Source organism: Camelina sativa, chromosome 12 (genome assembly GCF_000633955.1).
Source record: "Camelina sativa cultivar DH55 chromosome 12, Cs, whole genome shotgun sequence".
Classification (NCBI taxonomy): domain Eukaryota; kingdom Viridiplantae; phylum Streptophyta; class Magnoliopsida; order Brassicales; family Brassicaceae; genus Camelina; species Camelina sativa.
The window spans coordinates 20,885,151-20,910,654 of record NC_025696.1 but is presented as its reverse complement, the minus strand read 5'-3'; the positions used below and the strand labels follow the sequence as shown (position 1 = coordinate 20,910,654).

General features: G+C 34.2%; 2 protein-coding genes across 2 annotated transcripts; both read left to right on the top strand.

Annotated features, from left to right (window-relative positions):
• Nucleotides 2,275–3,950, top strand: LOC104732368 (transcription repressor MYB6-like). The gene is made up of 3 exons (XM_010451898.2): nucleotides 2,275–2,590; nucleotides 2,940–3,069; nucleotides 3,147–3,950. The coding sequence occupies exons 1-3, from the start codon at nucleotides 2,440–2,442 to the stop codon at nucleotides 3,688–3,690; spliced, it is 825 nt and encodes a 274-aa protein (XP_010450200.1). The 5' UTR covers nucleotides 2,275–2,439; the 3' UTR covers nucleotides 3,691–3,950.
• Nucleotides 9,504–11,030, top strand: LOC109127977. The gene is made up of 2 exons (XM_019233625.1): nucleotides 9,504–9,967; nucleotides 10,388–11,030. Exons 1-2 carry the CDS (start codon nucleotides 9,504–9,506, stop codon nucleotides 11,028–11,030), a joined length of 1,107 nt encoding a protein of 368 aa, XP_019089170.1.

The following is a 25,504-nucleotide window of genomic DNA, read 5'->3' as shown; positions in this document are numbered from 1 at the left end:
AGTTTATTGAATAATCTTAACTTGACCCGTGCTATACACTCAGTGCCAGAGAAATAAAAAGACGCTTTTTCTCTCCCGTCAAACGAGTTCGCCCTAGCCGTCAACAGTCTCCAAAGCTGCGTTCGCCCTCTCCGGTGGCCGGTGCTCCTCGCCACTGCCGTGAGAGGGTTCCTTAGTCTCTCTTTAGCTTCGCCTTTGTTTACCAGTTCTTTTGGCTTTTGATGGAGGTTCCGTAGGTCTCTTTCAAGTTGTGGTTTTGAGTTTGTGTTGAGCGGTCGAGGGGCCAGATTTTGTTTGGGTGGTTCTCGTGTAGAGGATGGAGGTTGGATCTGTTGGATCCTCGGTGTAAGTCAAGTCATATTGCCATTTAGCTCCCCGACCTAGATCTGGTTCCCTGGTGTTTGCAATCGTTTCTATGCCGCGCCGATAGAGGTTGGATTCGGGCTCTAGCCAGTCCAGCCTTTGTCTTTCCGCTCTCCTTTTCCCCTTGAATTAGCTATCGGTTCCTTTTAGGCTCGTTCCCTTTCCAAGAGAAAGGCAATTTGTTCTGATTTTGGGTATAGTCTCCTTAGTTGCAGGTGGTCTCTCTTCTTAGTGTTGGTTGCGGTGGGTCTTCGTGGGTGTTAGCCGGCTCGTGTTGTCGTTCTCGTCTTTGAGAATGGTGTGAATCGTGGGGTTAGACTTTTTTCCTTGTCTCTGCTTTCGAGTCTTGTTTAGGTCTGTCAGCTTTTTGGAAGGCTTCTTATCTAGGCGTTCATTGATGTTGATGACGTTGTCGTCGTATCCGAAAGTCAAGCGTAGTTGTTCTCCAATTATGGGTCTTGCTTGTCGGGTTTTGAGGTCTTGGTTTGGAGAGATTGGCTCTCATTTTGATAGGAAGAGGTAGATATTATCATTTGTTTGGTCTGGGGCATCTTTGATAAATCTCATTCACTGGTTTCTTGTAAAGAAGAGGTTGAAGCTTTGCTTTCTTGGTATCTATCTCGTTTCAGTTAAAAGTCATTTTGCTTTTGTTCTTGTTGCAAGGTTATGTGCTCTTTCGATTTGAGTTTAAAAGTTTTGAGTTGTATTTCTAGTTTTTATCGTTTCCCTTGTATGGGATTTAGTTTCCGGGGAAATCTCTTCTTCCTTCGGCTGTTGTTTCTGGGAACATTATGTCATCCGTCGGCTTTAGTTTCCCTCTTTTGGGGGTTTGTATCCTACTTCTTATCAATATATTTTCAGTGAAAAAAAAAAAACCCGTGCTATACTCGTCTAGTTAGTGATAATAATAGTGCTACAATCAAACAAATATCTACTGGCAGTGGGCACAATACAAGCCACCTGTCTTGTGGTGACGTTAAAAGGCTTTAGACTGTTTCAAGTAATTACATAATTTATTGCCACAAGTCCTGACGTGGAATCCAATCAACATAAACTATATAGAAAAGACTTCAGTGTGAGATCGCATGTCTAAATTTCTTTAACACTTGGACATATATGAGTGGTCTAGTTATGTATTACTCCACCACCATCCATTGTTATTAGTTTTTAATAATGTTTTAACCTTTATAAGTAAGGGGGCTTGCATATGAGATAGGCCTTCTAAAACCCCATAGATAGTGTACGTGTCACATATTGAAGTTCAACTTTGTGCGAATATCACTTTTGCATAAAAAGAGTATAGGATTTGATGCTTTAGAAATTGTTACCCAGTGCCTTAACATTATTTCTTCAACCCCTATAATACCCATTTTAGAAACCAATGAGACCCTTTTTCCTTTTTTCCTTTTAAATTTATATTCATATGGCACAACACATTTGTTTTGTACAGTATCATTTGTCGTCTTTATCTAAGATTATGGCAGCAAATCTTGTCTAATTATTTGTTATAAATTTTACAAGATAATCAAACATTTTTGTATAAGGAATTAAGTCGACATAATTTACAATTCTATACGGGTCTTACCTTTTTCTTTTGATTTATGACTTAGAGTTTATCCATTTTGTCTTTTGTCGTATATATTGATTAAATAGTGAATTTTTATAAGCTGATGTAGATGATCTGGTGGTCTCTTTTACCTACATAGACTGTATGCCCTTGAATTTTTATGTTATAGGTTTTTTATCCTTGAAGTTGGTTTCTTTTGATTTGATATGCTAAAAATCATATTAACATTGGTTTTAATAATATAAGAATAATACTTTAATAAAAAAAACGAATCCATTTTCTTTTGATCTCCCTGATCAACATTTCTTAACATAATTAAAAACAACAAAAGATAGTGAGGGAAAAGAGTGGTGGACCCAAGAAGGCTTCAGTAAGTGCATATATAAGAACATAAGACATCGAAGCAGAGCAGCACAGAGCTTCCATAACAAGCCAAAGTGCAGAACAGATTAGTAGATCTATAATAGAGAAAACAAATCTATTTTTCTCAAATCAAAGTCAGGATAAGAATGAGTTGGTGGGGAGTGAAGGGAGGAGGATGGGGAATGGTGGAAGAAGTTTGGAGAAAAGGTCCATGGACCGCCGAAGAAGACCGTCTCTTGATCGAATACGTTCGTGTTCACGGTGAAGGTCGTTGGAACTCTGTTGCCAGACTCGCAGGTACCACCACTTTTTTATTTTATTTTATTTGCATGTTTTATTAGTCTATGGGTTTTCAATATTTTTGATAATTTTCAATATTCTTAAACAAATGTTTTTTTTGATAATTTTTAAATAAGCGCCAAAACAAAATAATATTATATTTTTTACACTTTTGAGTAATTGCTTCTGTTTGATGTTTATATTTACACTTTGAGTAAATCTTTTTAAGGAAAAAGTATTTTAATGCTTAAAATGTTTATTTTTTATTATATTGTCTTTACATATAAAGGTAAAACGCAAAGATTAAGTATACGCAGCCAAATTGAACATCATTAAGGCAATGATTGATTGATGTTTTGATCATTAGGATTGAAGAGGAATGGTAAAAGCTGCAGACTAAGGTGGGTGAATTACCTTAGACCTGACCTCAAGAGAGGACAGATCACTCCTCATGAAGAAAGTATAATACTTAATCTCCACGCTAAGTGGGGAAACAGGTAATATTATACCTAAAGCCAACACAAACAAATTCAGTCTTCTTTTATTTTATCTTAAGTACTAGGGTTTTGTATAGGTGGTCAACAATTGCACGTAGTTTACCGGGAAGAACAGACAATGAGATCAAGAACTATTGGAGAACCCATTTCAAGAAAAAGGCAAAGCCAGCGACTAACAATGAGGAGAAAACTAAGAATCGTCTCCTTAAAAGACAACAATTCAAGCAACAGAGAGAATTAGAGTTGCAACAAGAACAACAGTTGTTTCAGTTCGACCAACTCGATATGAAAAAGATTATCGCTTTACTCGAAGACAACAATAGTAGTAGCAGCAGCGATGGCGGCAGCAATGTGTTCTATGCTCCTCATCAAATAACACATTCATCAAAACCCTTAGGCTATAATAACCCTAATTCGTTAGAAGAGCAGTTACAAGGTAGGTTTGCTCCAGTAAACATACCTGACGCTAATACTATGAACGAAGACAATGCGATATGGGACGGGTTTTGGAACATGGATGGTGTGGATGGACATGGTGGAAACTTGAGTGCTGTAGCTGCAACTGCTGCTTGTGGGCCAAGGAAGCCCTATTTCCATAACTTGGTGATTCCATTTTGTTAACTATGGTCGACTTGTGGGATTTCTTTTTTCTTTTTTTCTGTCTTAAGATTTTGGTTGATAACTAGTTTATAACGCTATGAGCCTATTAAGTATCTTGTGATGAACTTTGTGTGTGTGTGTGATGTAAAAAGGACTACTGTAAGTATTCATCCGGCTCTCGAACTCCGCCTTTATTTGTTTTGCGGTGTCTCTTCTTCTTTCATGTTGATGTTTTTTTATTTTTCTTCTCAGCTCCATAATAAATTTTGTATCTAGTATTAGCTTTGATCTTAACAAAATCTTAAAAACAAGAACACAATAATAACACTTAAATACGCAATTAATTTTTTATTTTGTCTTTTTTCATTTCTTTAAATAGACAAAAGAGGGAGCGAAGGGGAATCATAACTCCTACAAGGAAGGGAATGTGAAGAGTGAAAGAGATGGTTCCTAAACTTAAAGAAGAACGATTCTCCTCTTATTTATAATAGAATTGATATTCTCCGATTTAGTTTGATTAGTGGTTCGTATATATAAGGACCGGTCCTATGTATATATAAGTTTAGCTACCCAATTTTGTTTGAACATCGGTCCTTGAAATTGTTTTTATTTTTGATTAAAAAATTACATCAAATGTCATTGGTAAAGGGTAAACTTTTAAATTAAATATTACACTAATAAAATATTTTAATAATAATTAGTTTCCAAAAAAAAGTCAGTTTCTATCTCTAATTTATGCTATATTAATTTTTTTATAATAATTATTAACCTATCAAAATTTGAAAAACTAAGATATCAATTTATACCATATGATTTGTTTTAAATTATTATATTAGGAATATTTGTTAAATTTGATGATTCTCATCTTTGTTTGATCTAATTTTAAAATTATCACATAATACATATTAATTAATATATGATTATCATATTTTCTGCATATATTGTGATAAAAAAAACAGTGATATATTACTCAACCTTTAAATAAAAGAATATGTGTTCAGATTGCCTCGCTCAGTCGTCTAGAATTTTAATCGTAGAAACTATCTTTGTGAACTTTTTTCCTCCAGTTTGGACTAGCTATCTTGGAGTTTTCTTCTAATTAATGTGTGGTTGCCAAAAAAAAAAATATATGTTTAAATTTTCACATCGGTTAATAAAATTAACATTATGCGGATTAGTAAAATTAATAAGTCTTAGTCATAAAATTTGATTACTTAGTTTTTTTTAAGACTTTAATTTTGAGTCAATATTCAAACTACAAATTAAATAATCAAAAGAGATTTAGTTCCTTTTAAAGTTTGTTTCTGTTTTATTTATCAATATTTTGGAATCCACATATTTTATTTTATTTCTATTTAAGATTAATTGAAATCTTTCTATCTATTTAAAAGAAAACTTTTTCCCCCTTCATAATTGATACTTTACGATTAACGTATTTTAAACATCAATGTATTTTAAAATATTCTATGATAAAATTCTTTGCCTTATGTTTGAACTTGAAGGAAGGGAAACTTTTTGTTGTGGAACCAAGGTGAATTACAACACTAAAGCCGGCGGACGACATTGATGTCCCCAGAGTCACTAAGCCGGCGGACCAAATTTATGTCCCCAGAGTCTAAAGATTGAACTACTAAACAGAGAATCTACAACCAAAAACGAGAGGAAACAATACCTTAAACTAAAAACAGAAGCAACCGGCAATAAAACCTAAAGTGAGATGGTAGAACAAAGAAAACAAAGTATCTCTTCTTCTGAAGCACCAGCTAGTGAGACTTACCGAGGATGCCCAAGGCCAAACCAAAGTAACATCAACCACCTCCTATCATGGTGATTGCCGATCTCTCAAGACTTCTTAAACCGGCAAGCAACTCGCTTCCAGGTGCGATGACGACGACGTTGGTACGCCAATGACCGTCAAACTAAAGACTTTCAAACGCAGACAGATCTCATCAGATCTCGAAAGCTAGTACAAGGAGTGAGGCTTAACTTCTCAAACAGCACCAATCTCAACGAGAACGACGCAATACTCAAAACAGCTATCACCACACTGAAGCACAGCAAGAAGAGGATAACTCGACAAACTTTGGAAACTACCATCAAAATCAAAACAAAACGAAACCTCTGCTTAACAAGGGATAGGTTCTCCAATCGAAGGTCAGAAAACTCTGCACACAAAACTAAACTACTAATCCTCAAGCAACTCGGAGAACTAAAGCGATCAGAACATAAGTTTACCCGATTGAGGACAAAAACCAAGCAACAAATTGGAGAAAATCAAACGACGAGACCCTAGCTCACGCTGGATCTGACGAAGACAAATCTACCATCCTCTGTCACCGCTGGGAAGGGAGATCCACACTCTCTGAGAAGAAAGTTGGACTATCAAACCTTGACATGAAGCACCGTCGATATCCATAACAAACCGATTTCAAAATCGAAACATCGGAGTTAGCTAAGGCCGAAACTAGGACAAAAGCAACTTAAAGAGAAGCTACAAGGACCCTCTCACGGCTACGGCGAAGAGCACCGCTCACTGGAGAGGGCAAGCGAAGATCTGAAAGTTTGGTGTGTGGCGGCTAGGGCGACCTCGTCGAGAGAGAAAGAAGTTTTTTTTTTTATTCTACAAGAGAGGAGAAATGAAGGAAGGGAAACAAAATCTATTTTTTTATTCATTTTTTTTTTGTTAATTTGAATGATATAAGATATGGTCTCTGTTGCTAGGTAAAGTCATATTGAAAATCGTTTACTATGTTTTGTCTTTGTTTGCCAACGTTTTATTAAAACAATAATTTTTTTTCTTTTAACTTTACAAACACTTGGGTTAGTCTAATATTATAGATAAAATAAAATAAAAGAAGCCATAAATATTGTTATGATGCACCATGAAATTCAATGCCAAGTTCTCCATGGCAAAAACCAAATGTAACAAGAACAAAACAAACAAAAACCATGAAATTTGATAGTTTGATAAAGAAAAAGCAACAAAACAAAAAAAAAAAAAACTAAATGAAGCAAAGTCTAAATGATAGATCACATAAACCATATTATGTTCGAGCCACAACTTCTTGCTTTTGTCACCATCATTTTCAGTTGCTACTCTTCCGTCATTTCTGTCCCTCCTGCCGCATCACCACCGCTGCTTTCATCGCCTCCCCCACCGCTGCTTTCACCGGCTCCCCTAGTTCCTCCGGTGCCATAATTCTCATACATCATTGATTGTAAGCGATGTTCGCTATTAGCAATAAGTAATAAGTGTTCTTCTATCTGACGCTGCATCCTCGTGTCCGAGGAAGGGTCATGCCTCCATATGTCAGACCTCGTATTGCCACTGTCATGGACTAATTGGACCGGAGTATATGTAATTGGAGGGTGCATATGGGTCGGAGTATATGGAGGGTACACATGGCTCGGAGCAAATGGAGGGTGCACAGGGTTTGGAGCAAATGGAGGGTGCTCAGGGTTCGGATCATATGCAACGCTCATAGGTGGAGTGTAGGCGAAGATTCTGTCGATATAACTTTCAACAGAAGACGACACACTGTCACTCCTCATCATGGTTGGCTGAACGAACAAATGAATATGTTAAGTACTCACTGAATAATATGAAATTCCAAACCTAATATAATACGAGACATTTTTGGTAAAATTAAGGTATAGATCTGCTACCGAGTCAGGTATATCAACTCCAGTTTCATCATGCACAATATCCAAAGTGAATTGGGGAAATGAAGGCTCTTCAGGTTTTGGCAACATCCATTGACCTTTCTCTATCTGTCTACAGTTTGGACATTCCATGCTCTTCTTAAAATTGAACGCTGAGCCGATGCAATCTGTAGGGAAACATGTCAAGAAATAAATTGATTCATGTTACAACATAGCTTATACGAAAAACCAAAACTATTAGCGGTGATGGGTTATAATTTTAAAAGTTCCTAATGAATTTTCTCAGGCAACAATATATCATACTAATTTGCTAAATAGTCTCATATATATGTTGGGACAATTTTGGTCGACATAAATATATAGACAATTAAGGATGTCTCAGAGATCCAGCGTTGTATAATTAGAATAACCAGTATTGTAATGCTAGGTATGAATTAATGATTATATCAAACAAGGTGGCGAGAGACAGAAAAAACAAATTAATATACAAGCCGTGAAACTAAGAGTCTGCAAACAATAATTCCTTCAATAATATATTCACATCAAAGTCAAATATGTATCTAAATCAATAGAAACAAATCAAATGAAAATGGATTTGAGAATTTTTTTTTTTTTTGAAACGAGATTAATCCTATTAAAAAAAAAATTGGTGTGCTCTTTCACAAACAAAAGATAACAAAATACTTACCGAGATGAAACTGGTGGCGACATCGAAGCTTAACAAGAGTTCGTTCATCATCATTGTTTGGCAATGACTCGAGACAAACCCCACACTCGTCAACGTCATCGTCAACTGGTTCAACGACTCGTTTGGTTTCCTTAACACCACTTAAACTCATAGCTATTGTCTAATCTTATGTAAAACCCAATCTCAAAATGACTGAAGGGAACAAAGAGGAAGAGCCTAATTTATATAGAAGGACAAATAACTTTTTCTTCTCATAGTCTAAGTTATCTTTTAAAATATTAATTTTATTTCTAGGAAGATAGTAATTAAAGATTTATGCTTTGACTCTCCAATAAAATTCACAATCTCCTTATTTTTCCCAATATTTTTAAGTTTTTACATAAACTACCAAACATTATGGCACTTTTTGTAACTTTGTACTATATTGTTTCCAATCTTAAATACCAAACAAGTATAACAGATATTTAAAATAATATGCGCCAGTTATATGTACTATCTAACGACTATTGTTCGTTAATTATTTCTAATTAATATGTAAAAAATATCAATAAATAAAGAATAATTTATGTATTTTTGCGCCAATTATTTATAATAAATATCTAAGTTATTTAGAAAAATAAAATGAAAGAAAAGAATAATAAAAATATTATACCTAACAAATAATATACAAAATTATATTTATGATGTTATATAATATTCTAGGAAAAATGGAACTATATCTTAGAAATATAGTTTCCTCTAATGGGAGTGCATATTACATCCCCTTGACCCCTTTATAGATGACTATTATTTCTGAGATTTGTTTCTATTTAAATTAATTGAAAACAAAAGAAAGATAGAAATATATAAAAGAGGAAGTTGGAAATATAGGATATTTTTTTCTTCATTTGTCCATGTATACTTTCTGTAGATAATTTTGATGAAATAGATTTTATAATAAAAAAAAAATTAACAAATAATAATTAAAGAAATATAGAACTTTTTTTTTTTGAATCGAATGTTAAATTATATTCAAAAAAAAAATAATCGTTTTACATTGCTTGTGTTTACTCTTTCTTAAACATTAAAACAGAGCCAAATTTAGTAAAATCTTGCTGCAAACCAAGCTTGAAGGCTTGATCCTCCTCCTTCCATAGTACTCAATCTATTACGAACATTCTTGTCTATAACTTTCACCAGCTTCTCTGCCATTGAAGGTTGTTCCCCATCACGTCTATCATTTCTCTCCCTCCAAACAGAGTGTATTGTGTTTTCGAAAGTGTATCCTAGCAGAAATCTAGAAATATAGAACTTTAGAAATTTATATAATAACTTCAAACTGCCAAAAGGAATTTGTGAAGAAATTAATAGTGCTATTGCTAAATTCTGGTGGAGCAAGAAAGGAGGTCAACGATCAACACATTGGTTTTCATGGGATAGAATGAGCATGTCAAAAACAGAATGAGGACTTGGGTTCAGGAATTTGGAGAACTTTAATATAGCAATGCTGGGAAAACAAGTATGGCGAATAATTCAAGCCCCACAAAGTTTACTGAGCAGATTCTTAAAAGCAAGGTACTACTCTGACTCGAATATTTTCAATGCGGGTAGTGGTAATAAACCATCTTTCATATGGAAATCGCTCTTGGAGGGTCGAGAACTGATAAAGAAAGGCATGAGGGTTTTATTAGGCAATGGCCAAACCACTAATATCTGGTATGATCCTTGGCTGATAACAACTCCACCAAGACCACCACGAAGACGAGATAACATCAACACAGATTTAACGACTGTTAACGAGTTGTTTCTAGAAGGTCTCCCACATCGATGGAACGTGAATCTGCTACAAGAATTATTCATTGATGAAGATGTACAACAGATAATTCAGATTAAATTAAGCCCTTCAGAACATCCAGATCTTTTGGGGTGGCACTATAATGATTCGGGTTTGTACACAGTGAAATCAGGGTATTGGTTATCAAGTCAGATACACAGAAATCATGAAATACGGCCAATTCCAGGTTTACAGCAACACAAGACTGCTATATGGAAACTACATACAGCTCCTAAACTACAACATTTCTTCTGGAGAATGGTTTCACGATCATTACCAACAGGATCAGAATTAGTCAGGCGAAGAATAACAATAACAGCTTTCTGCAAACGATGTCACCAAGAAGAAGAAACTCCAGAGCACTTATTTTTCAACTGTCAGTACGCGCAAGAAATTTGGAGAAGACACCATACTCTCGGCCGACTTTTGTTTACCACAATGTCATCATTTGATTCAAAATTCCAAGCAATACTGGATTGGTATAATGATAATGCCCTGAGCCCATTGGAAAGACATATACCGTTATGGATTCTATGGAGATTGTGGTAGAGCAGAAACACACTCGTTTTCCAAGATAAACAAGGTACATGGCAAGAAGATTTGAGTTTAGCGGTTGCAGATGCGAAGGAATGGACAGAGTGTTGGTCAGAAGAAATAGAGAGACAACGGACAAATCAAGCAAACCGAAATAGAAGACTTAATCGATCACAGTGGAGGAAACCACCTCGAGGGATGATTAAATGTAATTATGATGGTACCTTTATCCAACCGGATACAGAAGGACAATCAGGATGGATAGCTAGAGATGAGACAGGTTTCTTCTTATCGGCAGGACAGAACAGAAGACCTCCTGTAGGTAGTGCTTTAGAAGCAGAACTTCAGAGTTTAATAGCAGCCATGCAACAGATGTGGATAAAAGGCTATCGTCGTGTCATATTTGAAGGAGACAATCAGAAAGTCAAGGATCTGGCAAGTGGTACTTCAAGGAATTACAGAGTTCATAATTACATCAGAGAAATCTTATATTGGCAGAAGAAGTTTCATGAAGTGCAATTTCAATGGACAAGAAGGAACAATAATAAGGCAGCATATAGATTAGCAAAAGAACAACTTGAAAATCATGTAATCTTCATATCTCATTTCTATGTTCCTACTTGTATTGTAAACATCCTCCATGAGGACCACTCTGCAAATTAATAAAGATCAAGCTGTTAAAAAAAAAGAACTTTAGAAATTGACTTTTAACTAAAATTCTACAATAAACCAGAATTATGTTGAAGAAGCCACGAACGCTAGAATTAATGTTCAACACTTGGTCGTGTAACCAAGTCAATAATCAGAACATAAAGTCAAACGTTTTGAATATGTATTTACATTAATCAATTATTTTCTCCAAGTATAAACTCAATTAATTTTTTTTAAATCAAATACGAAACCTAGGTAGAAGCTATATGAACCACTAAATTTTGGAATTATTGTTAACCCATATTAGTTAAAACTTTAAACTTGGACTTAGAAAACTAAGCAAGTAACAGAAGTCTAATGTAAATTTTATATAAGATAGAATAACTTTTATATAATATAGACTTATAGAGTCAACTACATAGAGTGCATATTCAAAAAATTTGAATCTTTCTCTTTCTGGAACAAGGCCGAATATTTTCGAATCTTTAGCAGAATCCCTCTATGACTTGCGGATCATTCTCTCTGAAAGCATCCAATCAGATCGAGTCCGATCCAATTTGCTAAACACAAAAGCTTCCAGCAGATATGCCTTGTCTCTTAGCAAAAAGTAAGTTTTGAGAGTAGATCGTAGAATCGTTCGTAAATTCTATAATCGAGTGTAGTTTTAACACGGTTGTATTCTGAGATTCAGAATCTCATAAAACCGCCACACTGCCGAAGATTAAACCTCTATATGAATTGCATTTTAACTTCCCTCATACTTCATACGAATGAACTCCATATGTGTACAAATCATTTTCATTTTTCATGGACTTTATATAAATCCCTTTAATTTACAACCATACACAATTTTAACACTCTTAACATGCTTATCAATTTGCATACGATCTTAACAATGGAATGTAATAGAAAATTTATACCATTCTAATATGCATGCTTATTGATGCAAAAGCAAGTAATTTGCAAATCGATCAATAAATCAATTTTGATTACACACTATACGAATCAATAAAAAATTAATCACGTAACATATATACGAATCAAACGTACACAATACTTCATCGTCACTGGACTGACCTTGATTGACGTGTGTTGGAGTTTGACAGATTAGCAAGGACTGAGGACGGTCGATCGTATATATTCTTGAACCTATTCAATTACACCAAAGAATCCTCCATCATTAGTTTAATAAACAAATAATTTAAAAACATAAAGATTTATAATTATGTGGTATTACTTTTTCGACTAAGTAGAATTATATAGAACTTAAGAATCCAAATACAATTGTTGTTCCAGTCAAATTGATGGATTAGTTACATCACAGTAAAGATGAAATCAGATTTTTAGCAATTATATATATATATATATATATACTGTATATGAAATCAGATTTTTGATAATTTTTATGATATTTTTATTATATTTTGTCACTCTAATATAAGACTAGAGCAAAACTATAAAATATACTAAAAACAACAAAAAAATGGTTTGAAAGGGTTTTGATTTCTACAACAAAACTATAAAATATACTAAAAACAATTTCAATACACGTATTAACACTACATTCTTCAAATTGACACTTACTAACTAAAATGCAATTTTGGGATTAAACTAATTACTCCTCCCTAACGAGTTCAATAATCACGCGATACCATTGGCCGTGTAACGCCCGATTGCAATCTTTTAGTAGGCCCCGCATCTTTTCTAATTTCGTGGATTTATGAATGGCCGGTTTGCTACTTCTTATACGTTTGAAATATTTCTTTACGGTTCCTATAAATCATCATGTAATTTTTTTTACGTGTTTTATTTTCACTTGCACGGTTCTGACAATTATTTTTCGAAAAATCATCCATTATGATTGCAAAGATATATGAGGAGAAGTTCCGACTCACTTATGAAGACATTAGTTAAACTAGAAGTTCCGACTCACTTATGTACCAAATTGTCATTATATGAGTATCTTGTGTGAACCTGATCGAGTATTTAAACAAATATCCCATTTTAATGTTTTCTTAATGAAATTAATCAAGACACAATATATCCTCTTTATATCTCCTCTCTACTCTTGATATCTTCTATCTCTCATAGTCTCATTCTTTATTTTCAGTCTCTCCTACGTTAGTTCAAGGATCTATATCTACTCAAACCCAGCCGCAAATACACCGAACGAACTTTATGCGTTCGAAGCAAGGTTAGATAAAGAGAATCAAATCTCTTCTGAGCTTAGAGATCAAATGCATCTTTGCAACGAATAATGAGTCAGCTATAAGAAGACGAATCAACGACTTGCTTAATTGGTAAAATCAGGTTATGGTGGAAACAGAAGATGAGAGGCAACTTTGGCGATGGAAGAGAGTCCATTCACGGGAGTAAAAGTTAGTCAGAGAAAAGCTTCATGACGCTAGTTGAGAAAAATCATGGAGAAGGTTCATTATAACCATTGATCCTTGCCATACCCATTAAATTGATGTCGTATTCCCACCAGCTTGTGAAACATGAAGGTAAGAATGATTCTTCAAGACAGAAGATGGAGTCCTCTGAAAGAAGATGAATCTACGTATGTATGTAATGTATGTATGATGGTCAGAAACCAGATGACTGGATTTTTAGGTTAAAAAATACTTACGTAGTAAATCAGATCCTTGCATAAATCTATTTAAGGGATGAATATTTTCATTCAACTCCTTTTCTATTGCATTAAACACCTATCTTACTATCTATATAAAGAAAGAACTTTTATCTCTTTTTCCTCTATCATTTCCATCAGCAAACCTAAAATTACTCAGTATAGACTACTTTAAAAACCATGACTCTTCTCCTAACCCTCCTTCTAAACTTTATATCGCAATATAATTATCTAATACTAACAACACTTTACTTAAGTACATAATCGTTAGTCCAACTCCCCTTCCCAATTTAAGGGCAATGGTGAACACCGTCGACATCTAATATGTCTCGCTTAGAACTTCTAAACTGGCCTCTTGTTACACCTCAAATCTGCTTTTAGGTCATATTTTGAAAATCTTCTTCAGGGAGGCCACGTAGTGACGAGGTTCCTAATAGATAGGTAGAAAATATCTCACTATTGAAAGATGTATCCAAATTCTAAGTTCAGTTTCTTTTCATAAACTACTCACTTGTTTTATCCTCAAATCTGCTTTTAGGTCATATTTTGAAAATCTTCTTCAGGGAGGCCACGTAGTGACGAGGTTCCTAATAGATAGGTAGAAAATATCTCACTATTGAAAGATGTATCCAAATGCTAAGATCAGTTTCTTTTCATAAACTACTCACTTGTTTTATCCTCAAATCTGCTTTTAGGTCATATTTTGAAAATCTTCTTCAGGGAGGCCACGTAGTGACGAGGTTCCTAATAGATAGCTAGAAAATATCTCACTATTGAAAGATGTATCCAAATGCTAAGTTCAGTTTCTTTTCATAAACTACGTACTCACCGGCTTTTCTTATATTTTATTCTTAATTTGTACTTGTAAGTAATTTCTTTGACTATCTCGCCACTGGTAAGATATTCTGTGAGATGATTATGAAAGATAACCTTGTTCTCATTGTATTTGATCTAGTTATGTTATATATTTGCCTGCTTCGCATCACTAGTTTTCTTTTTTGGGAACGAGTTCGAAATTTTGTACATACTCCACCATGTGTTAGTTGGTTCGCGTTCGTGAATGGTTGCAAACAATACCTTTTCTACCAGTATGCATCAGATGTGCATATTTTACTAAGATTTTATAGGGTTTGCTTGAACCATAATTTTTCTCTATCCTTATATGTATATGCTTTCATTATAATGGTATATTGTAGGTAATACTTTCTTTCCATATTTTTTATGTTTTAAAATGCAAGTAACATATATGTGAATGATCGTAGTATGATAATGAACATGCACAATCTCCTCCCCACCCCCACCCCACTTGATCCATAGTTTTCCTCCTCAGCTTCATCAGCCGTAAAGATACCAAAGAAAATTTATGTGTCCGAAGCAAGGTTAGATAACAAGAATCAGATTTCTTGTGAACTTAAAAGATTTAACGTTGATTTGCAACGGATGATGAGTTAGATAATGACAAACCATGAGAAGACGAATCAACGACTCGATTAATTGGTGAATTAGGTGGAAATGGAAGCCAAAAGGCAACTCGGGGGATGGAAGATATTAAATTATTAAATTCGGGGTTTACTATAGGCTTTCAACTCAAAACCAATTGGTAATGAGTGGAGAGTCCCTAACCCTTTATATAATATTTAAACCCTTTTACATTTTTTCGATATGGGATATTTTATACTAACACCCCCCTCACGCATGACCATCTGAAGCGTGAGCATATGTGGGAACAACATCCACAGGGTGGCCCAACAATCAACCTGCTCTGATACTATATTAAATTTGGACTTTACTGTGGGCTTCCAATTCAAAACCAATTAGCAATGAGTGGAGAGACCCTAACTCTTTATATACTAGACGGTAGCTCACGCTACGCGTGAGTTCTTACATAATCGTTATTCGTGATGTTAAGATAGATGTTCAGGTACGTGTATACCATTGTTGTTATGAAATCTTTCTTTTATAAAATAAGACGTGAAATCATTCTTGTGTAAAATTTCTTTGATTTTGTTCGTAGGTGAAAAAATGACTTTGCATAAGCGACTTTCAGAGTCATGTTCCTCAAGACCTCACCATTGTGATTTTTACTTTTTGGTATCATGGACAATGTAAAGACCTTTCTTTCACTGGTTTAGCTGTTTGTGATTCTGTGATGTGCTTTATACTGAAACTAATTCCTTGATAAAATCGCAGATATATATTCAGTTTGAAGTAATATTTCATTAATTCTTGTACCAAATATATCAATTCAACAAAACAGGCAGACTCGAATAGTATTCGTAACATGAAGCTGATATATCTCAATGATATTGGATGCGTGTGTAACTATGCTATTTAAACAATGATAACGACAAATTTAACTTAGCTTATCATATATGTCAAGAAACAGACCAAAATGATAACAAAGGACTGTTGTTCCAATTATTCGCTGAAACAGGAAAATTCTTCAAATGTATGCACACTCAGGTAGCTATCATGACTTCCTCAAGCTGCGTTTACGGTAGTTGTCCAAATATAGAATCAAACTCTTACAACACATATGAGATATAACAACATTTGATATTAGTGGGAGAGGAGGAGAGAATGATTACATATAAGATGATAATCCAAATAGATAATGGAGTTGAATCTTTAAAAATAAGAACAATATAAAATACATATCATATAGTCTCTAAAATTAAAATCTAGCATTAAAAATTATAATGATATTTTATTTGTTTTTTTGTAACCCATACAATAAAAATAAGAAATTGAAAAAAAAAATATGATTTGAGGTATTATGGAAGAGAATGAGAAAAGTGGAAGAGAATGAGAGAATGTGAAAATGAGAAAGTAAAAGAATGCCAATATGAGAGAATGAGAGAATGCTAATTTATATGATAAGAATTGATGGAAGTTACATTTAGAATTATGGAGTTACAATAATAATTTATTGTGTTTGAATAAAATTGAATGGTTGAATATGATTAATGCATAATTTATTTTATTTTCAGTTATAATTTTATTTTAATGTGTGAGTTAAATGTATTGTGTAATTATGTCTTAAATATTGTTTAAAGCAATTAAACAATTAGAAATCAAATAAAGAAAATAAAAAATTAGAAAATATTAAATGAAAATCAACCAATAAGGAGAGACCAAAACCTTACTTTTATATATATGATTATGGGAGTTACAAAAAAACTTTTATACTTTTCCAACTCCTAAAATTAAAACCCATTTAATTTAAAGTAAGTGTTGGTGGGTCTATAATTTGATTCAAAAGTATAATATGTTTTTTTTTCAGCAAAAAGTATAATATATTATACATTGATCATTTAAAAGGAATAGGAACATCTAATTCTCAAATAAACTTGATTTTTTGTTAAATTTGAATTTAAATTTAACTATGGAAATTTAAAAAATAACTATGAATAGATTAGAAAGGCAAAAAATATAAAACAAATATTTTATTTTTATATAAATAAATAAAAATTGAAAACAATGTTAAATATGTATAATACTTTCTAAATTAAAATATAGAATCAAACTCTTACAACACATATGAGATATAAAAACATTTGATATTGGTGGGAGAGGAGGAGAGAATGATTACATATAAGATGATAATCCAAATAGATAACGGAGATGAATCTTTAAAAATAAGAACAATATAAAATACATATCATGTAGTCTCTAAAATTAAAATCTAGTATTAAAAATTACAATGATATATATTTTTTTTTTGTAACCAATACAATAAAAATAAGAAATTGAAAAAAAAAATGATTTGAGATATTATGGAAGAGAATGAGAGAAGTGGAAGAAAATGAGAGAAGTGGAAGAGAATGAGAAAATGTGAAAATGAGAAAGTAAAAGAATGCCAATACGAGAGAATGAGAGAATGCTAATTTATATGATAAGAATTGATGGAAGTTACATTTAGAATTATGGAGTTACAATAATAATTTATAGTGTTTGAATAAAATTGACTGGTTGAATATGATTGATGCGTAATTTATTTTATTTTCAGTTATAATTTTATTTTAATGTGTGAGTTAAATGTATTGTGTAATTATGTCTTAAATATTGTTTAAAGCAATTAGAAATCAAATAAAGAAAATAAAGAATTAGAAAATATTAAATGAAAATCAACCAATAAGGAAAGACCAAAACCTTACTTTTATATATATGATTACTTAAATCCCTTCACATCTTTTCGATGTGGGATATTTTAAACTAACAGAAGAGAGTCCAGTTAGTCACGTAGAGATTATACTATTTTATCTATAAGAGTCATCGTGGAAAAAAATTTATGACTCTTATTGATAAAATAGTATAATCTCATATCACCACAAGTCTAAAAATCAAAACATACAATAAATACAAATAAGTTATTATAAGTTAATTGAAAAAAATGAAAAAACCTCAAAAAATATGTAATGTTTTGTTTAGATGTTTAACTAGATTTTAACCCGCGGTACACTGCGGGATTATATTTTTAAAAGTAAAATAAAAATAGAAATTTTTAGTAGATTCTATATATATATATATATATGACTAATGTTTTGTAAATTTTAAATGTATATCCCTTATATTTATATATTATTTAGGTTTCCCGGTTTAAAAATTTAGGTTTACCAGTTTAAATTGTTAAATTCAGAATATAACTCGTGGTATAACGTAATACTGCTTGTTTATTTTACATAATCGTAATTTAATAAACTCAATTAAATATGTCTAATATTCTAATGTCGATGATGTTAACAAAATAATAAACTGACTAGGTTCGGACCCGCACATACGTGCGGGGGGTTATTTTTGCATAATTTCTTAAAAAGTTAAAAAAATTTCATATAAACCTCTACTCAGACCTGCATAAATGATCTATATAAAAAAAATTAAGATATAATTTAGATACGTGATATTACGTGTATATTATTCTAAATGTAATCCAAACATTTCCAACTTTTTGTTTAAAGATGTTAAATCAAATTTGGATTCGGTTTCAGTTTCATTTATTTCACGTATTTAACCTAGATGTATATATTTTAGAATGAGATACTCGTCTTGTTCTGTATATGTCATGCTAAATATATTGAAATTGAATTTAACTGAAACCGTCTTGTTAAATATATGGGACCACTAAATGTTGGTACTACTGAGATACTCGTCTTGTTTTGAATTTAACCATAACCAATAGTTAATAAACCGTAATCGTACTCGTGTTCATGTCTACTTGTCTATACCCATCCCGTTGCATATCATAGACTTTCCAGATGACCTAAATATAATTGTCAAGCGATCAAACCCGTCTAATATGTCTGATTTCAACATTTATTTTTTTTTTTTACCTGAAAAAACTCATTCCTTGTAATTCACATGAGTAAATAGTATGTCCGCATATGTTCTGCTTGAATTCTTGTTCCCAAATTCTCGTCCCGTATTTTTCCATACATGAATATATCCACACAAAATTCTCATAACATGATTATTATGTAACTAATTTGAACGATTTTCTAAAGTATAATAAATCTGTTGTTTAATCTTCTTCTTAATATGTAAATTGGGTTCTTTTGGCAGCATGGATATTTGATATGATTTTTTTTTTAACCCTTAAGTATATTCCCCAATTAATAGTATAGATTTCCTTCAATTATTAAATGAAATATTCCTTAGTTATACTAATGACAATTTAATGTAAATCCTCTATATATTTATTGATCTTCGATTATTTCACCATTAGAGCTTCATAAAGTTATTAAAAAGGTAACATTATTTATATTTTTGAAGATATGATTTTAAATATATATATTTTTTATATCTCATAATATAGTTATATTATTATATTGTAATACATAATAAAATTAATTTAATTTCGAAAATACATAAGGGATAATATTTATTAATTTTGAATAATATTTACTAATTTATAGGAGCAAAATAATGTGTATATAAATAAATTAAATATTTATTTATATGAGCGGCAGTTAACAAAAGAAATATATATAACAGTGGTAGTTTTATGTAATTTTATAGAATACTAAGGGTGAACAATGATGCAGGGAGCATCTAGAAGCTTTCCTCTTTACTCTGCTTCCTTTTTTCCTCTGTTTTGACATTTATAATTATGTATTACTTCCTTTTCTTTTTAGTTAAGTTTCTTCTTTTCTAAGTTAGATAGGCTTTGTATTCTCTATATAAGAGAACGACCTATTACGATGTAAGGTACCTTATTATTGAATTATAATCAAGAGCTTTTAAACTCTAAAACTTCCTTGTTACGGTAGAACTTACGAGTTCTCAACGCATCAAGAGGACATTATTCTTGGGAATTCTTTGACTAAACAAGAACTTTGTGTTATCGTAGCTACTGCTACACCAGTTGGTATCAGATTCCAGTGCTTTAATTTCTCAATTAAAGTTCGATCCGACGTTACCTATCACCTTCTCAATGGCACCACGCAAAAACATCACCATGGAAGATCAACAAGAAGAGTTCCGACAGACCTTGGAGACTTTTACGGCGGGTTTACAAGAGGCTCTGCAACAAGCAGTCACAAACGCGTTGACGACGGTGTTACAACAGCAGCAACAACAGAACCAGAACCGTAATCCACGGGAGGAGAATGTTTATGACTCCGATGACGAGATCGTCGACAATGTGTTTGCAGCCCCACTGGGCCGAGACCATAATCAACAAATTCGTCTTCACCGCAACAATAACCCAAACAACAATACCTCGTTAGCTGCTCGTTGGGAATCCATATTCAAGCTCGATATTCCAGAATTTTCAGGGAGACTTAAAGCAGAGGAGTTTCTTGATTGGCTTAACATGGTGGAAGAAGTTTTGGACTTTTAAAAAGTCTCGGATGATGTTCGTGTCTCTCTAGTTGCAACACGGTTCAAGAGTAGGGCCATGGCATGGTGGACTCAGCTCAAAGAATCTCGACGTCGTTCAGGAAAATCAAAAATTGATTCGTGGGAAAAATTTAAAAAACATATGCGTAGAAGTTTTCTTCCTTACAACTATGAGCGCACCTTGTATACAAAGCTGCAGAATTTGCGTCAAGGGTCACGCACTGTGGATGAGTATGCTACAGATTTTTTTGAGATGGTTGCACGCACTACGTTACTTGAAACAGAGGACCAACTCGTTTCTAGGTTTATTGGGGGTTTACGCACACAACTTCAAATACCGTTGCAACAGTTTAATCCGACTACAGTATCTCTGAGGCTCATCAACGTGCTTTGGGTATGGAGATTCAATTTCGTCAAAGTTGGGGATCCAATAGCTCACGCACTCGTTTTCAAGCTCCGCCTACAGGGAAAACTGGTTCCAGCCCACATACAGAATCTGTTTCCACACGTGCTAGTGTTCCTAAAATAGGAGCTCCTGCTGATTCTATTGCCGCTTCAAGACAACCCCGAACCAGTGCTTTGCGTTGTTATACTTGTGGGGAGAATGGTCATCGTCAAGCTGCTTGCCCCAACCAGACTCGTCGCGGGTTGCTTACACAGGAGACAGAAATCACCGACGAGCCTCACTATGATGATTACTTTTCTGATTCTCACCAAGATAATGATGCTGATGTTATTGGCGGTGACACAGGACATGGTTCTCAAATATTAGTTCTCCGTCGAAGTTGTCTGATGCCACGGTCTGCAAAAGAATCTTGGCTTCGTACTTCTCTGTTCCGCTCAACCTGCACAATCAACGATAAAATTTGTAAGCTTATCATTGACTCTGGGAGCTGCACAAACGCTATCTCTGACGAAGCTATTCGCAAACTGGGGATACACTCATCTGCTCATCCTTCCCCTTACCAACTTGCGTGGCTCAATAACAAAACAGATATCCGTGTTTCCAAGCAAGCATTGGTCTCTTTCTCCATTGGTTCTTACAAGGACTCTGTTCATTATGATGTGGTGCCAATGGATGCGTGTCATTTATTGTTAGGGCGACCATGGCAATATGACCGTGACGCCAATCATCATGGCAAAGACAACACTTATAGTTTTTCGTTTGAAGGACGTACGATTACACTACTCCCTTCCAAAGAAGTCGCTGAGACATCTATACCGTCCGTTTCTCCTGTCGCGTCTAAACCGTTGCAGTCGTTATTGATTCTTCCTAAATCAGATTTTGAGGACCAAGTAAGGCAATCAGATATGATTTTAGCATTAGTGACAACACTGGCTGGAGATAGTTCTTCTACTTTCGTTCCAACAGCTTTTCAAGAACTTTTACAACACTTTCAAGATGTTTTTCCCGAGACTTTACCTGCGGAGCTGCCACCGTTACGCGATATTCAACATCGCATTGATCTTGTCCCTAACGCTATTTTGCCAAACTGACCTCATTATCGAATGAGTCCACAAGAGCATGATGAGCTTCGCCGCCAAGTCGAGGAATTATTAGTCAAAGGTCATGTTCGAGAAAGCCTAAGTCCCACCGCTGTTCCTGCATTACTTATTCCAAAGAAAGACAGGTCTTGGAGAATGTGCGTTGATAGTCGCACAATCAACAAAATTACAGTACGTTATCGTTTTCCTATCCCTCGTTTAGATGATCTGTTGGATCAAATTGGTCATGCTTCCATATTCACTAAATTGGATCTCAAGAGTGGTTATCATCAAATTCGAATTCGTCCTGGTGATGAATGGAAAACTGCATTCAAAACGAGAGAAGGTCTATTTGAGTGCATGGTCATGCCATTTGGTCTCTCAAACGCACCAAGTACTTTTATGCGGGTGATGAATCAAGCTCTTCGACCCTTTATTGGAAAGTTCGTTATCGTCTATTTTGATGACATATTGATTTTTAGTGCTGATTTACAAAGCCATCTACAACATTTGGAATTTGTGCTTCTTGTGTTACGAAGTGAAAAACTTATTGCAGCACGACAAAAGTGTGTTTTTGGCGCTGCCCAAGTGTTGTTTCTCGGCTACATTGTCTCCTCAAGAGGGTTGGAGGTTGATCCTAGTAAGGTTGAAGCAATAAAGACTTGGCCGACACCAAAAACGATTAGTGATGTGCGAAGTTTCCATGGCCTTGCCTCATTTTACCGGCGTTTTGTTCCTCACTTCAGTAATATTACCGCACCTCTCACAGATTGTATGAAGGGGTCGTCTTTTGTTTGGACAATGGAAGCTAATGTGGCGTTTAAGAACATCAAGGAAAAGCTTATATCGGCTCATATTTTAGCTCTTCCAAATTTCTCTGTGGTATTTGAGTTACATTGTGACGCTTGCAAGATGGGAATTGGTGCAGTCCTAAGCCAGCAAGGCCGTCCAATTGCATTCTTTAGCGAAAAAATTGCAGGCTCCAGAGCTCGATATAGCACCTATGACGTTGAGTTTTACGCTATTGTGCAAGCTATTAAACATTGGAGGCATTATCTTTTTCATCAAGAGTTTATTCTCTACACCGATCATGACGCTTTGAAACACTTAGGTAGCCAAGACAAGATTTCGGCTCGACATGCTTCTTGGATAGCCTTCTTACAACAATTCACGTTTGTTATCAAACACCAGTCGGGACGGACGAACAAGGTTGCCGATGCTTTGAGTAGACGTCATGCTCTTCTTGCAACATTGCAAGTTTCAGTCCCTGGGTTTGCTGCCTTTGCGGATTTGTATCCACAAGATCCTTTCTTTGGGCGTATATGGGAAGAGTTACAAGTTGGAGTGCATACTGATTATACGGTGCAAGAAGGATTTTTGTTTCGAGATCGACGACTCTGTATTCCCGAGTGCAGCTTACGCCTTAGCTTAATCAAAGAGCTCCATGGAGAAGGTCATGTTGGGAGAGATCGAACACTCCAATTGGTGGCTGACTCTTATTTCTGGCCGTCCTTGTGTCGTGATGTTGCTCGATTCATCGAACATTGTGTGGTTTGTCAAAAATCTAACGGTCATGCTTCTAACAGTGGGTTGTACTTGCCTCTTCCAGTTCCTACTCAACCTTGGACAGATATAAGCATGGATTTTGTCTTAGGCTTACCACAAACACAACGCGGCAATGATTCTATTTTTGTTATTGTTGATCGATTTTCCAAGATGGCGCATTTCATTCCGTGTAAGAAGACAACAGATGCAATTCAAGTAGCTATGTTGTTTTTTCGAGAGATTTATCGCCTTCATGGTCTCCCTTGCTCCATTGTTTCAGACAGAGATTCTCGGTTTCTTAGTCATTTTTGGCGGTCACTTTGGCATTTGCTTCGCACGGACCTTGATATGAGCTTGGCTTATCACCCTCAATCTGACGGGCAAACCGAGGTCACCAACTGTTCATTGGGAGATATGCTTCGTTGTCTTGTTGGAGACAACATCAAGACATGGGATGTGGTATTATGTAAGGCTGAGTTCGCTCATAACCACGCAGTTAATAGGAGTACACGCTTCAGTCCATTTCGTGTGGTGTATGGTATTGTTCCCCGTGGACCCGTGGATCTTGGTGTCACACCAGATATTACTCGTGATCATGGTCAAGCTGTGGAGTTTGTTATTGATTTATCTTACATACATTCTCAGGTCCATGAAAATTTGCAGGTTTCGTCCGCCAAATACAAAGCTGATGCTGATCGTCATCGACGTGATGTCCAATTTCGTGTTGGTGATCTTGTTTGGGAAGTGCTGACTCGAGATCGTTTTGCTCCTCGTGATTACAATAAGCTTAAGGCTCGCAAGATAGGACCATTGGAAGTACTTGAAAAGATAAATGCAAATGCTTATCGTGTACGTCTTCCCCAAGGTGTGTGTTGCTCCGACGTGTTTAACGTGAAACACCTTGTTCCTGATTTTTCACAAGATGAACCTGAAGATTCGAGGGCGAATCTTCTTCTACCTCGGGTGATTGATGCAGGGAGCATCTAGAAGCTTTCCTCTTTACTCTGCTTCCTTTTTTCCTCTGTTTTGACATTTATAATTATGTATTACTTCCTTTTCTTTTTAGTTAAGTTTCTTCTTTTCTAAGTTAGATAGGCTTTGTATTCTCTATATAAGAGAACGACCTATTACGATGTAAGGTACCTTATTATTGAATTATAATCAAGAGCTTTTAAACTCTAAAACTTCCTTGTTACGGCAGAACTTACGAGTTCTCAACGCATCAAGAGGACATTGTTCTTGGGAATTCTTTGACTAAACAAGAACTTTGTGTTATCGTAGCTACTGCTACACCAAACAATAAATTGGCTACGGAGCTCTCTGACGACGACACGTCAGCTTTTCTCCAAAATGTTTCTCTTTTAATATATAGGTGATGATTTACTAACAATTAATGATATAATTTTCAATTTTTATTAATATACAAACTCATCTTGCTACATACCCAAACACAATTTTTCTTCCTTGTTTAAGTAAGATATGCACGTTTTCCAAAATCCAAATAATGAAAAATGCAAAAAAATATAGTTACACGAATTTTATGTATTTTATGATGATTTAAAGTAAGTAAACTGAATAAATCAAACAAAGATGATAAGAAAATCGTAATTTTAATTTAAAATATTATTTTATATTTCAAACAAAATCTTTTAATTGTGTTTGGTTTTAAGGATAGTAAAGAATTAATTGAATATATTGTAGTTAATTTAATGAGATATTGTAATTAGTCATTGATTGATTAAGGAGATATTTTATGAATTTTTGTTTAGTCAAAAATATTAGTTTTAAATTTCAATTTAAAATTTGTGAAAATAGACCAGATTAACATAAAATTGGAAAAATATTGCTAGATTGACATCCTCCTTTAGAGAAAAACTAGATTGACACAATGTTATGTTTAAATTACCAAAAAGCCAACAAAAATTGAAATTGGAAATAAAAAATATAGAATTAAATACTAAATAAAACTAATAATACTGAAACATAACCA